Raw genomic sequence first — 13,873 nt, 5'->3', positions numbered from 1 at the left:
GAGAACACGGCTGTGTCTGCACTGCCAGAAGCTGGGCGTTCTGAAGAGAAGTGGATGATACTTCTCGTCAGAGCGCCCAGCTAGTAAAAGTATTAAAAACGCCCCGATGTACGCACCTAATACACGCCCACTTGGACTTTTACTTTTAAACACACCCACTTGGACTTTTGCAAGCCTCATTTGCATAACTACAAAAATGGTCATAACTTGGCCAAAAATGCTCGTTTTTTAAAAATAAAAACGTTACTGTAATCTACATTGCAGCGCCTATCTGCTGCAATAGCAGATAGGGGTTGCAAAATCTGGTGACAGAGCCTCTTTAAGGCCTGTTCACATCAGCGTTGTCTTTCCTTTGAGTGGTTCCGTCTGAGCTTTCCGTCAGGGGGAACCCCTCAACGGAAAGGCAAAAGAAAACCATGGCTTCTGTTTGCGTCACCATTTATCTCAATGGTGACGGATACTTTGCTAATGGTTTCAGTTTGTCACCGCTGTGAAAGGGTTCCGTTTATTTGACGGAATCAATAGCACAGTCGACACTCTGACGGAACCCCTCAAGGGAAAGACAACGCTGTTGTGAACACAGCCTTACAAGTAGCAGCTCAAAGTCATAAAGACACTTGAATTTACATCTTGTTTAAAATTCAAGTGTTCTTACGACTGATTGAGTTGGTACTTGTAACGTCCATGTTACTGGAAGGTGTTTTGGAAATGTGGCCGAACAAAGTTTGTCATCTGGCACTCAAAGATATCATATTTTCTGCATAGTCATTTCATAATGTGTTTATCAGTGATTTATTTTTCCATAGAACTGTAGGTAATGCAGTAGGTTCTCACAATGCAGCATGGTTAACTTCAGCTCTGCTAACTCTGTATATTTTAATTAAATTGTTGTTTTTCATCATTTCAAACTTTATAAATAGGGGTCTGTGGGGCACAAACTGGGTCTTTTCAAGCCAGGAAAAGACAACGTTAGTAGTGTTTGCTTGGTTTGGAGTCACTAGGTGTTTTAGCCACAGGAATGAGGTACAGGGTAGGGCTTGTTTTGCATTTTAGGGTCTTATTCACCATCCAAACCAAAGAGCACGTGACTTGTACGCTACAGGATGAGGTGAGTTTAAAAATTTTCTGACCAAGTTCTACATTTATACTTAAATGGACACTAACCTTTCAAACAATTTATGCTAATCTAATAGTATATAGCCTACAAAAGAAGGTCAATTAACACGGGTTTTTAGAAAAATACCAAAAAATACTTTAATTGATTACATGAAACATACATACAGATTAAAAACGAATCATACAATGCATAACAAGGTGTCTATCTAGGCAAGGAGTGTGTGTGTGTGTGTGTGTGTGTGTGTGTGTGTGTGTGTGTGTGTGTGTGTGTGTGTGTGTGTGTGTGTGTGTGTGTATATATATATATATATGGTAATGGTATATAACCACAAAAATGGATAGCAAAGTGTCAGAATTCATACAGATTTTAGGGAAAATCCCCATGCATGGAAAGAAGACCAGGGATAAAAAATGATGATATTGCAAAAGGCACCAAGCTGTCTAAATAATGTGAGAATCCCTGGAAGGTAAACTATCATATCAAGGAGTACTACAAATAGCCCGACACATTTGGATTAAAGTGTTAAAAATGCAAACCTACCCATGTTGCAGCTCCTGCATTAGGGAGACACCAGACCCGACGCACGTTTCGGTGGGATGCCTTAGTCCGTGGGTGCTTTCTCCGAAACGCGCGTCGGGTCTGGTGTCTCTCTAGTGCAGGAGCTGCAACATGGGTAAGTTTGCATCTTTAACACTTTAATCCAAATGTGTCAGGCTGAGCGTTTACCTTCCAGGGATTCTCACATTATTTAGACAGATTGGTGTCTTTTGCAATATCATTTTTTATCCCTGGTCTTCTTTCCATGCATGGGGATTTTCCCCCTACAAATCTGTATGAATTCTGACACGTTGCTATCCATTTCTGTGTTTATATAGCATTACCATATTTATATTATATATATATATATATATATATATACACGCTCCTTGCCTAGATAGACACCTTGTATGATTCGTTTTTAATCTGTATGTATGTTTCATGTAATCAATTAAAGTATTTTTCTAAAAAAAGACTGTTAATTGGCCTTCTTTTGTAGGCTATATATAATTCAATAGGTTAATGCACCAAGTATTACTTGGTTATACTCAAAGTTTTTTTTGCCTGATATTTTACCGCAGACATGACATGTATATAGTAAAAAAAAAATTGTTCCTAGATGTAAAAATAGGTCGTACAATGTAATAGTATACTTGAGATAGATATATATACATATCAACTTTGTTATTGCTGTTAAAATGTAGTTGATTTGTTCATTCAAATTCTGTGTGAAGTTACTGCTACTAGGTGTCTCACTTCCTATAATCTACTCTCCACTCCCTGTTGCCATACACAATCCGTCCCTAGTTACAGAGCAAAGAAAACAGACTGCAGAAAGTGTGTGTGGGGGGTGTCTCTTCGCAGCCAGCCCTTAGAAATCTATGGAGAGGGTAAGGTGGAGAAGTAGGAGGGAGCACGAGAAGAGAGAGACAAAGACGCACTGCCCATAGAATTCTAGGGAGAGGGGAGGGTAAGGAGAGAGACACACGCTGTCCATAGAAGTGTAGGGAGAGAGGAGGAGGGAAAGTTACAGACACACTGCCCATAGATGTCTATGGAGAGGGGGGCAGGAGGAGGGAGCAGAGTGAGAGACAGACAGAAACATGCTGCCCATAGAAGTCTATGGATATGGGAGGGGGAGCAGAAGGAGGGATCAGGGAGAGAGACACAGACATGCTGCCCATAGAAATCTATGGAGGGGAAGCAGAGAGGAGACAGGCTGCTGGGATTAACCTACGTTCAAAGACTTGAACAAAAACTGTTTGGGGCATATGTCTCAAGGTGTACAATTAGGCCCTGTTCACAGAGCATGTATTTAATGCGTATTTTGGAGTGTTTTTTACACGCTGAAATACGCATCAAAAAACGCTTGATTAAGTTCCTATTCGGATCAATGGAAAAGTGCAGTTAGTATATACAACGCTTTTTTTCATCGCAAGCCTATTTAAAAAGCATGATGCGTAAAAATAAAAAAAAAGGCATCGGGTCACGAATAACGCGCTAAATTTGCCCATATTCAATGGGAGTCCTAATTACTGTTCAAAAAAAGCGCAAAAGGTGTGCACAAAACGCTTAAAAAAATCTGTGGAAAACGTGTCAAACGCCTGTATTTTAAAAAGCACTTCACGAGAAACGCTAGCGCATTTGACACGTTTACACGTCGTTTTTGAGCGCAGTGTAAACATCCTCTTAGGCAAAATCATCACATAGTCACTTCCATTTCAAGATTAACCCCTTAATGACCGGGCCATTTTGCACGTTAATGACCAAGGATTATTTTTTGTTTTTCCACGGTCGCATTCCAAGAGTCGTAACTCTTTTTTTATTCTGTCGACATAGCCGTATAAGGGCTTGTTTTTTCCGGGACGAGTTGTATTTTGTAATTGCACCATTTTTAGATGCTTATAATATATTGATTAACTTTTATTAACTTTATTTTAGGAGAGAATTGAAAATAAGCAGCTATTCCAGCATTAATTTTCACGTTATAAATTTACGCCGTTTACTATGCAGCGTAAATAACATGTTAACTTTATTCTATGGGTCGGCACGATTACGGGGATACCAAATATGTAAAGGTTTTATATGTTTTCCTACGTTTGCAGAATAAAAACCCTTTTAGAAAAAAATTACTTGTTTTTGCATCGCCGCGTTCCAAGAGCCGTCATTTTTTTATTTTTCCGTCGATGTGGCCGTACGTGGGATTGATTTTTGCGGGACAATGTGTAGTTTTCATTAGTACTATTTTGGGGTACATAGGACTTATAGATTAACTTTTATTTTATTTTTTATGGGGGGAATGGGAGAAAAGAGAATTTTGCCGTTGTTTTTTGCGTTTTCTTTGGACGCCGTTCATCCGGCTGTTTAATTAATGTGTTGATTTTATTGGTCAAGTTGCTATGATCGCGGGGATACCATATATGTGTATGTGTGATTTGTTTTGACCGTTTTATTAAATAAAACCACTTTTTGGGGCAAAAAAGTAGTTTTATTTGACTTTGACTGTAATTTATTTATTTATTTTTTTCACAAACTTTATTTAACTGTTTTACTTTTTTTTTTTAGTCCCACCAGTGGACTTCACTATGCGATGTGCCGATCGCATATATAATGCTTTGGTATACTTCGTATACCAAAGCATTATTGCCTGTCAGTGTAAAACTGACAGGCAACCTGTTAGGTCATGCCTCTGGCATCGCCTAACAGGCAGATGCTGAAGACAGACCTGGGGGTCTTTGTTAGACCCCCGGCTGTCATGGAAACCCGACGGCGACCCGCGATTTGTTTGCGGGGGCGCCGATCGGGAGACAGAGGGAGTTCCCCCTTCTGTCAAACACATTAAATGCCGCTGTCACTATTGACAGCGGCATTTAATGGGTTAAACTGCCGGAATCGGCGCGCGCTTCGATTCCGGCAGTTGCAGCAGGAGCCAGGCTGTGTATAACAGCCGTGCTCCTGCCGCTGATCGTGTGGGTACGCTGTCAGTACCCGCGCGATCACAGGACGGATATATCCGTCCTCCTGCGCGAACTAGCAGCTGCTGAGGACGGATATATCCGTCCTTCGGCGTTAAGGGGTTAAACTGAGGCACTACCGTGCCTTGCGGATATGTTTTCAATGTTTTCCTATGGGAGAGTTCAATGAGGGAGAGGGAGCACTCTCTGGGTGACCAGGTGACAGAAAAAGAAGCCACTTCAGAGGTAATATGGCTGACTGTGGTGACTGATACACAAATATGAGTCAAAGAAACTGGTAGCAGATCAACAGCTGAGCTAACGAGATCAACTGTGCACAGTTATTGTATATAAGGATTCATGTCCACAGTCAAGTTTTTATTTTTTGGATGTACTTTTTAAATACTATATATGTAACTCACCATAAAGCATAATACACTGAATGCCTTTTAAACTTGAAAACCGATAATGTAAAGGGTAAAATACACTTTTTCTTTAAGGTCGCCTCAAAGTGAACATGGCAAACATTTATCTGAAGCAAAAGAACTACTCCAAAGCCATAAAACTTTATCGTATGGCTCTTGATCAAATCCCAGGTGCCCACAAGGAGATGAGGTAAATGATTACTTTTTTATAAATGTTTTAAAGGTGTTCTCCAGAACTTTAAAAAGGGGTTGTCCGGACATCAATAGGCCATCAATATCTGATTGGTAGGAGTCCTACTCCCGGCACCCCTGCCTATCAGAGCTAACTGAAGGGGTCGCAGCATTCGTCACCACGGCCTCTTCAGTGTTTACCAGGCACACTGACATACACGTCAGTAGCCGCTGTGCCTGAGATTGCAGCACAGTCCTATTTACTTTAATGGGACCCAATCCCAGTCACAGCCGTTCCGGACGCTGTGCCTGTAAACTGGGAAAAGGCCGGAGCGACGAATGTCATAAATAAAAAATGTCCGAACAACCCCTTTAACATTCATGGCTCATCCTTAGTCCCTGTAAAACCAGGCACAGCCACTCATACAAGCCGCTGTACATGTGCAAACAATGAAGGAAAACCACACTCGCAGGATCCACGCCGATAAAACATTGATGGCTAAGACTATGTTCACATCGTGCATCGCTATTCTTGTTATCAAAACTATGGAAACCACATCTGACCCCATTATAAATCAATGGGGTCTGTTGGGATCCGTCAAACTATGGATTCCGCGCAGCGTTCTGGCCTCCGTTATGAACGGTAGACCGGATACAGATGTTAACAGAGATTAAGAACAGTGCATCAATGTTAAAAGTCCCAGTGATCCCCTAAGTTCCAAATATTCACACATTCATACAGACAAGTTGCTATTACTCATGAAATAGATTATATAGACAAAGAAAAACTTGTTGTATTCTAAAAGTCAGTACTGACGATTGCAGCAAATATAAACCTAATCAAATATTTGACGTGTGGTATAGTGAATCTGTGCTCATGTAACACATCTGTCACACTTGTTAACATAGGATCAAGATTATGCAGAATATTGGAGTGACCTTCGTCAAGACTGGTCAGTACGCAGACGCCATTATCTCCTTTGAGCACATCATGAGTGAATCTCCCAATCAGAAAGCTGGTTTCAATTTGATCTTATGTTATTTTGCTGTCGGAGACCGAGACAAAATGAAAAAAGCATTTCAGAAGTTAATAGCAGCACCTCTTGGAATCGATGATGAAGACAAGTATATCTCTTCCAGTGTAAGTAGAGTACCAACTTGTACCCCAGGGCAACATAATGATCTTCAAGATTTTACTTCTTATTCTTTATCCTGGCTTGGTGGTATGAATGCCAGACACACAAACTGGCAGAAAGTATGTGGACGCCTGACCACCATATCTTTGAGCTTGACGGACATCCCATTCCAAAACAATGGGTGTTAATATATAGTTGGACCCGTTTGTGGCTATAACAGTCTCCACTCCTCTAGGGAGGCTTAAAGGGGTTTTCTGAATTAAAATGTGTATGTGTTAATGCTTGTAACTTATTGATGTGAATACATAAGTAATATACTTACATTTTCCAAATTGGCCCCGTTGCCAGATACTGCCGTGGGGTGCTTGACGGGTGACGTCACTCTCTGGCCGCTATGTTGATCTTCAATTCTCTTCCAGGTATACGACACGTCACTTGTGACGTTCCCTGTATGGGCTGTCCTGTTGTAGAAAAGCAGGGATCGCGAAAGCGCGTTACGGGCTGTGCAACAGAACAGCCCATACACGGCACGTTGCAAGTGACGTGTCGTATACCCGCAAGAGAATTGAAGATCAACATAGCGGCCAGAGAGTGACGTCACCCGTCAAGTACCCCACGGCAGCATCTGGAAACGGGGCCACTTTGGAAAATGTAGGTATATTACAAATGTATTTACATTCATCATTTACAAACATTAACACATACACATTTTTACTCAGAAAACCCCTTTAGCACAATGTTTTCGAGTGTGTCTGTGGGATTTTGTGCTCATTTATTCAAAGGAGGTCAGACACTGATGTTGGACGAGAAGTTGTCTCGCAACACACGTTCCAATTTATCCCAAAGGTGTTCGACGGGGTTGGGGTCAGGGCTCTGTGCATCCACTGAAGTTATACCACACCAAACTTATCACACCATGCGTTTTTGGACCTTGTTTTTTGCAATGGGTCACAATCATGCTGGAATAGGAAAGAGCCCCCCAAACTGTTCCCACAAAGTTGGCAGCTACAATTGTAACACTAACTAATGCAATTGGGCCAAGATAAATTCATACCTAACAACCCTCACTGTTCTGTGTGTAAATAAAGTATAAATCACCTACAAGAAAATACACCGGAAACTTGCTAGCAAATATAACAATTATTTCTTAGTAATCAATACATATTAAAAACATACCATAAAAGATACACATTACCCAAGAAAAGTGGCTGCCCTCATTAAACAGGTCCTAAAACCCCATATTGGCCAATTAGAATAAAGTGCAATAGTACTAGGAAAAGACTGGTAAACCATGTAAATAAAAGTGAATAGTGGGTACCACACAACACAACAGTATTAAAGGAATAATGATAAGAGAAGCAAGTGAAATGGGATGAGGCATACAGACCAGAACAATGAAGAGATCCAACCCCTACATGTGTTTCGCACGTTGCTTCTTCTGGGCGCCATCCCAAAGGTGGAAGGGAGTCTGTATATAAAGCCTTATCCACCAATCAGAGAATATGACAGTTGTTTAAAATCAACACACATAATAGACAATGTGACCTCACTATCCTGTATAGATCACATGGGCAAGATGGTGATCAAACTGCTTACCATCCAGTCCTGCAGTCCACAAAAACACTCCCCAAACAGTGTGCCCCTCCAATCAGAGTACAGAGGCGTCACGCAGTCCAGATTAGAATTATTTTATATCTTAATCAATCAAAAAAATAAAAGTATTTACATATATTCAAAATTTTAATTAAGGGACACGTTTTTATACGATCAATGAGATGGAAATACCCCTTTAATGTATACATCATAGAAAAAGCTCACAATGCATCCGTTTAACCCTTGGAGACACAGACAATTTTGATCTTGGTTTTACTTATCCAAACGATTCTGAGATTGTTTGTTTTCTCGTGACATATTTTACTTTATATTAGTGGAAAAATTTGGTCGATAAATTCCGTATTTATTAGTAAAAAACACCAAAATTTTGAGAAAATTTGCATTTTTCTAGATTTAAATGTATCTGCTCGTAAAACAGATAGTAATACCAAATAAAATAATTATTAGTTAACATTTCCCATTTGTCTACTTTAGATTGGCATCGTTTTTTGAACATCCTTTTATTTTTCTAGGATGATACGAGGCTTAGAACTTTAGCAGCAATTTCTCACATTTTCAAGAAAATTTCCAAAACCTATTTTTTTAGGGACCAGTTCAGTTCTGAAGTGGCTTTGAGGGCCTTATATATTAGAAACCCCCATAAAACACCCAATTTGAAAAACTGCACCCCTCAAAGTATTCAAAACCACAATTACAAAGTTTCTTAACCCTTTAGATGTTTGACAGGAATTACAGCAAAGTGGAGGTGAAATTTGCAAAAATATACTCCTGGTTAAGTTGATAAAGAAAATCTGTTTTAAAATCCTTTCCTTTTTCTTCTTTTTTTTTTTTTTTTTTTTTTTTTTTTTTTAGGATGATCCTCATGCAAATTTATTGATAGAAGCTATTAAAAATGACAGTCTCCATCAAATAGAACGAGAAAGGTAACTAAACCCGTGATTACAATATGTCATGAAAGAGATATGCCTTGTAAGGTTAGGGTTTCTTAGAAAGCCATACAAACTCCATATAGACATTAATACCTATAGATGTATACCACAATACCTAATAGAAATCCAACACATATTTAATATAATACACCTTAATTAGATCAATTCATAGTAACAAAAAATGACAACCGCTGCCTCAATAAAATAATTTAAAATCACAAAAAACAGACTGAGGACATACTATGGTTTTAAAGTGCAATAGACAAGTCCTAAACCTGTATTCTACAAGACAATAATATCAATATAGTGCCAATACCCCCAGTGAAACCATGTATAGGCTGAACCTCAACCTCAAAATAGGCACAAAAGTAACACAAAGCTAGTATATACACAATGGTAATAACGGTTATACACAAAGACATATACAAAGCAGAATAGATTAGTAATGTTAGGATACATAATTCCAATGCACCACTATAGACCCCCACCTTAGTACCCCAACGCATGTTTCGCAGCCATGGGGTTCATGAAGACGTTGCCCTTGGTCAGATTCAAACCCTGCACTGCAAGGCAACCGTGATTACCACTGAGCCAACGTGCTGCCCGCTTGACTTGTTTGGGAAGTTGGTTGACTGTGTTTAACTGCACGCAAACCTAAATATTGAGGGAAGTTTGGCTTTAAAAATGAATCCCTACATGTGTTCTGTGTTTATTTCTTGTAACTTTTTATCTCATTTTTCCCACTTATTAGGAAAGCATTGGCTGAAAAATTTATTATGACGGCAGCAAAATTGATAGCGCCCGTTATTGAAACCTCCTTTGTTGTTGGCTATGACTGGTAAGATGTCATTTGATTTGTTAATGTGTTCCATTTTGTAATGTCCTCCAGGTCCAATGATGAAGAATTGTCCGTAGATGGGATAGCGACAACAAATCTATGCGTCAATCAGATTCACTATTGGCCATACCGAGATTTAACATCATGTTGCCAGTCTCGGTGACATCTACTTTACTTGGTTTTATGTTTGGTGTGGATACATATATTGATGCTGCAACAATGTAGTGGTTTTGTTTCGATGTAAAAGTCCAGAATTTCATGATATTTTGTGCTTCTAGGTGTGTGGAGGTTGTTAAGACTTCACAATATGTGGAACTGGCTAATGATTTGGAGATCAACAAAGCAATTACTTTCCTGAAACAGAAGAACTTTACCCAGGTATATTCTGCTTAATTCTTCCAGTTTTATCTGTGATTTATGTATAATACTGTTATTACTCTATCACCCAAACTATTAAAGGAATTCTTTCATCATATGTATATAAAACATAACCATTGTGTAAAACAATGAACCTAACCATTTTATAATGAAACATTCTGCAACTATCAAATATACTTTGTTTTTGTTTTTTTGCTTTTTCAATCTATTACCATTTCCAACGTCTCAATTTGATGTCCGTGAATGGGAACATGTTTACGTTCAATCACTGGAAACCTGTCCTGACTTCACCTACACACACAGCTACAGTGGAGAGATTTGTGCTGATACTGTATTTATCTCATTGAGGATTTCCTACACTTATACATAGTAACAAACCTAACAGCTGTGCAAAACGACTATGTGGTTGGGACAGGTTTTCAGCCTCAGAAAGTGTATATATGTATGTGTGTGTGTGTGTGTGTGTGTATATATATATATATATATGTGTGTATATATATATATATATATATATATATATATATATATATATATATATACACACAAAGTATATTAGAGAGTTGGAAAAAATTATATGCAGTGAGAATCGTTTATGTGCATAACACTGTAAAACCTTTTAATTTAAGTTACACGCTCTCATCTTGACAACCCTTTTTTTTCAATCGACCCAGCTGATCGCTCTGGATTGAGCTTGAGGGACCCTGACGATCAGCTGGTGCTCCTATTACCAGCCATGTGGGCAGATCTATGCATATCAACAAATGTCCTCTCATCCTTTTTCATCCTTTTTCTCTGATGTAATGGTGTACCTAATAAAAAATGTAAGCAATTTTTTGTGTCCTATATAGTGCAGCATAGGCTATTATATAACCCCTTGGAGACACGGCCAATTTCAGTTTTTCCCTCCCCGCATTCCAAAAGCTATAACTTCTTTGTTTTTTTTGTTGACATAGCCGTATGAGGGCTTGTTTTTTGGAGTTTATCATGGCAAAATGTAGATAGGCACACCAAAAAAATTATAGACAACAATCTGTTAAAGTTGAAAAAAGATGTATTCTTTGTATAAATATAATGGTATCCAAAATCACTATAAAAATAGTGCAAAAGTGTAAAAAAGTAGTAACCCCATATGGAGAAGTCCTTTCATTCAGATACGCTGGTAAGATGTATCTGGAGGACTTCAGCAGAGACCTACGTGGATGATGAGACGGCGTTTGACTACGCCAGGTGTGACTTTTCAGGGGACCTCCCCTTTCTCAAGTGAATGTCACACACTGGTGTAGTCAAATGCAGTCTTATCCTCCACGTAGGTCTCTGCTGAAGTCCTCCGGATCTCACGTTCCGCGATTACGGGCTACAGCCACCCGCACTTTTGGCCCGTTTTCCCATACTTTGTCCGTAAAAACCAAATGATAGGACATGTCCAATCTTTTGCGGAGGCTTTCTACGGCATGAACACCTTCCCCAAATATATGGAAGGTATCCGTGGTCAATAGAAGTGAATAGGTCCATAATTGCGGCCTGTAATTACTGACAAATTCTACCGTTGTGTGTATGGGTTCCTTAGTCCTATCTAAGTGCAGCAAGTGATAGACCAATGATATGGACTGCTGTACTAGCACTGCAGAATCTCCGTGTATCCTATGTAATGCAGCTTCAGCCTATCTCCTCTACCTCCTGCTAGTGATTTCTCTATGTCGAGCAGTGGGAAGCTGCATCTCATAGAAATACACTGGAGATACTGCACCCAGCACACACAGGTAGTATAGACAGTGTGAATCAGGGGCGTTTTATAACTCTGCAGCCTTTCATTGTATGGCGTCTCCTATTATATCACTGCACTCCAGGTCCCTTAGATAGGGCAGAAATGATCTCTTCAGCAGCACTATATGAATGGGACACACACAGAGGAACATGGATGGTGGAGCTGGGTGGGGAAAGGAGGTGTCTCAGGGCTGCCAGGAGGGCTCTGATAAGTGATGATGTAGTTCACAGGAAGTCAGCCGCATAGGCGAAATTACCTCCGGTCTACACATAAGAGCATGGTCTATTCTAATGGTCAGACTGAGATCACATGACACAGCTGCCCATAATGAAAGGGTCCAAAATGTATAGATGCAACTGAGCTGGGGAGAAACAAATGAGACCGCTAGAATATTCCTGGTGAGTTATCATGATATGTGCAAAACAAAATTTGATGGCGTAATTCTTTAACAAACTTTAGACATGTCAGGACTCTGAGACTAAGCCGCCATTCCACTTGATTTAGCGTCTACCTCTCTTGGATTCACTCCGGGAGAGCCGCAGACCAAAGGGGCATAACATCCTGATGAGCACAACAGCCCCTTTGGTCTAGTTATCAGTCCGGTCTCCACACATTCACCCCCCACTGATGAACAGTTCTGTCATTTCTCTGACATATCACAAGCTTGTTATAAATGAAATGCGGCAAACTTCAATTTTTTTGGCATTTTTTTTATTGCCTTTAAATATGTTTTACAATAATGTTGTCCTTTTTATTTTTCACTATTTGCTTTACACTGTCAGTATGAGATGGTATGTACCTTACTGTTCTGTTTAATATTAGGTAGATTAGTATATAGAGACCGTTAATAGCCCTGTGAAACATCCAATAACCTGATGACACCACTTTATCATCCTCCTCTTTACACCATCCTGCTATAAAATGTAATCAGATGATAGAAGTTATATTAAAATAGATCATTTTTTTTTACTTTTAGGCTGTAGAAACCTTAAAAATGTTTGAGAAAAAAGACAGCAGAGTAAAAAGTGCAGCAGCAACTAACCTTTCATTCCTCTACTTCCTGGTAAGTTTGCATGTTTTGTTTTTTTGTAAACTTGGTTCTGTGTAGGGACACATTCTATTGATAAAGGGAATGGTAAGACCCACTTGTAAATTTATTCATACTTTTCCAGGAGGAATAGCAGAGGAATGGCACAATGTAGCGTTTTAACAAAAATGCTCCAGAATTGTTATTTCATGGGGAATACAAGTATTTACTAAAATAGACATGTCAGGACAGGTCCTCCTTAACATCTAAATAAATAGTTCTAATAGAATATATTGCTACTTCCCCATAGTCTCTCGATGCTCTATATATTCTGCCACTCTTTCTATTGCACCCATAATATTTTACCCTCTGTCTGCCATCTATAAGAAGTTGTTCATTGCCTCTGGCACTACTTTAAGGCTGGGTTTTCACACAGCGGTTTTACAAAAGCTGTGGCAGTTGCAGCAAAACAATGCACCAAAACCGCATCGTGAAGACCCAGCCTAAGGGTAGTGGTGGCCCCTTTTTGGTGCTAGGCCCCATATACCCTGGTCGTTATGCCCTTGGTTTAGAGGTCACTTGTATAAAATTAAGCAATTGTGTAACCAAACCACTTTCTACTGATTATTCATTCAGGACAACATTCTGTATAAAGGAAAGTTATGAGTTTCTTCCCAGCGTTTAATGATAAGGGGGGGGGGGGGTTACGTGCCCACTATGCTGTCTTAGGAAAATGCTGAAATATAAATCTTGAATCCAATGCCTTTTTTTTTTTTGCAGGAAAAAGATTACTCCCAGGCTGATCTGTACGCAGATTTAGCAGTTACTGCTGATCGTTACAATCCATCAGCACTGACAAATAAAGGCAATTCATCATATGTAAATGGAGACTATGAAAAAGCAGCCGAATATTACAAAGAAGCTCTGAGGAACGACTCCTCCTGCACAGAGTCACTTTATAACCTGGGTGAGAAGGCTCTTC

At 39.5% G+C, this 13,873-nt stretch overlaps 1 protein-coding gene across 3 annotated transcripts in view; it reads left to right on the top strand.

Moving 5' to 3' along the window:
- The window catches only part of IFT88 (intraflagellar transport 88), a 68,348-nt gene that overhangs the window by 24,908 nt on the left and 29,567 nt on the right, over positions 1 to 13,873 (top strand). For all 3 annotated transcript variants that reach the window (XM_075851644.1, XM_075851642.1, XM_075851643.1), the window contains 7 exons: positions 5,109 to 5,223; positions 6,114 to 6,345; positions 8,807 to 8,877; positions 9,635 to 9,721; positions 10,000 to 10,099; positions 12,841 to 12,927; positions 13,672 to 13,858. In XM_075851644.1, coding sequence (XP_075707759.1) covers positions 5,109 to 5,223; positions 6,114 to 6,345; positions 8,807 to 8,877; positions 9,635 to 9,721; positions 10,000 to 10,099; positions 12,841 to 12,927; positions 13,672 to 13,858 — 879 coding nt within the window. The remainder of the gene's footprint in view (positions 1 to 5,108; positions 5,224 to 6,113; positions 6,346 to 8,806; positions 8,878 to 9,634; positions 9,722 to 9,999; positions 10,100 to 12,840; positions 12,928 to 13,671; positions 13,859 to 13,873) is intronic.

This window comes from Rhinoderma darwinii, chromosome 2 (assembly GCF_050947455.1).
Source record: "Rhinoderma darwinii isolate aRhiDar2 chromosome 2, aRhiDar2.hap1, whole genome shotgun sequence".
Taxonomy (NCBI): domain Eukaryota; kingdom Metazoa; phylum Chordata; class Amphibia; order Anura; family Rhinodermatidae; genus Rhinoderma; species Rhinoderma darwinii.
Note: the sequence above shows the minus strand (reverse complement) of the source record. Positions and strands in the feature narration are given on the sequence as shown.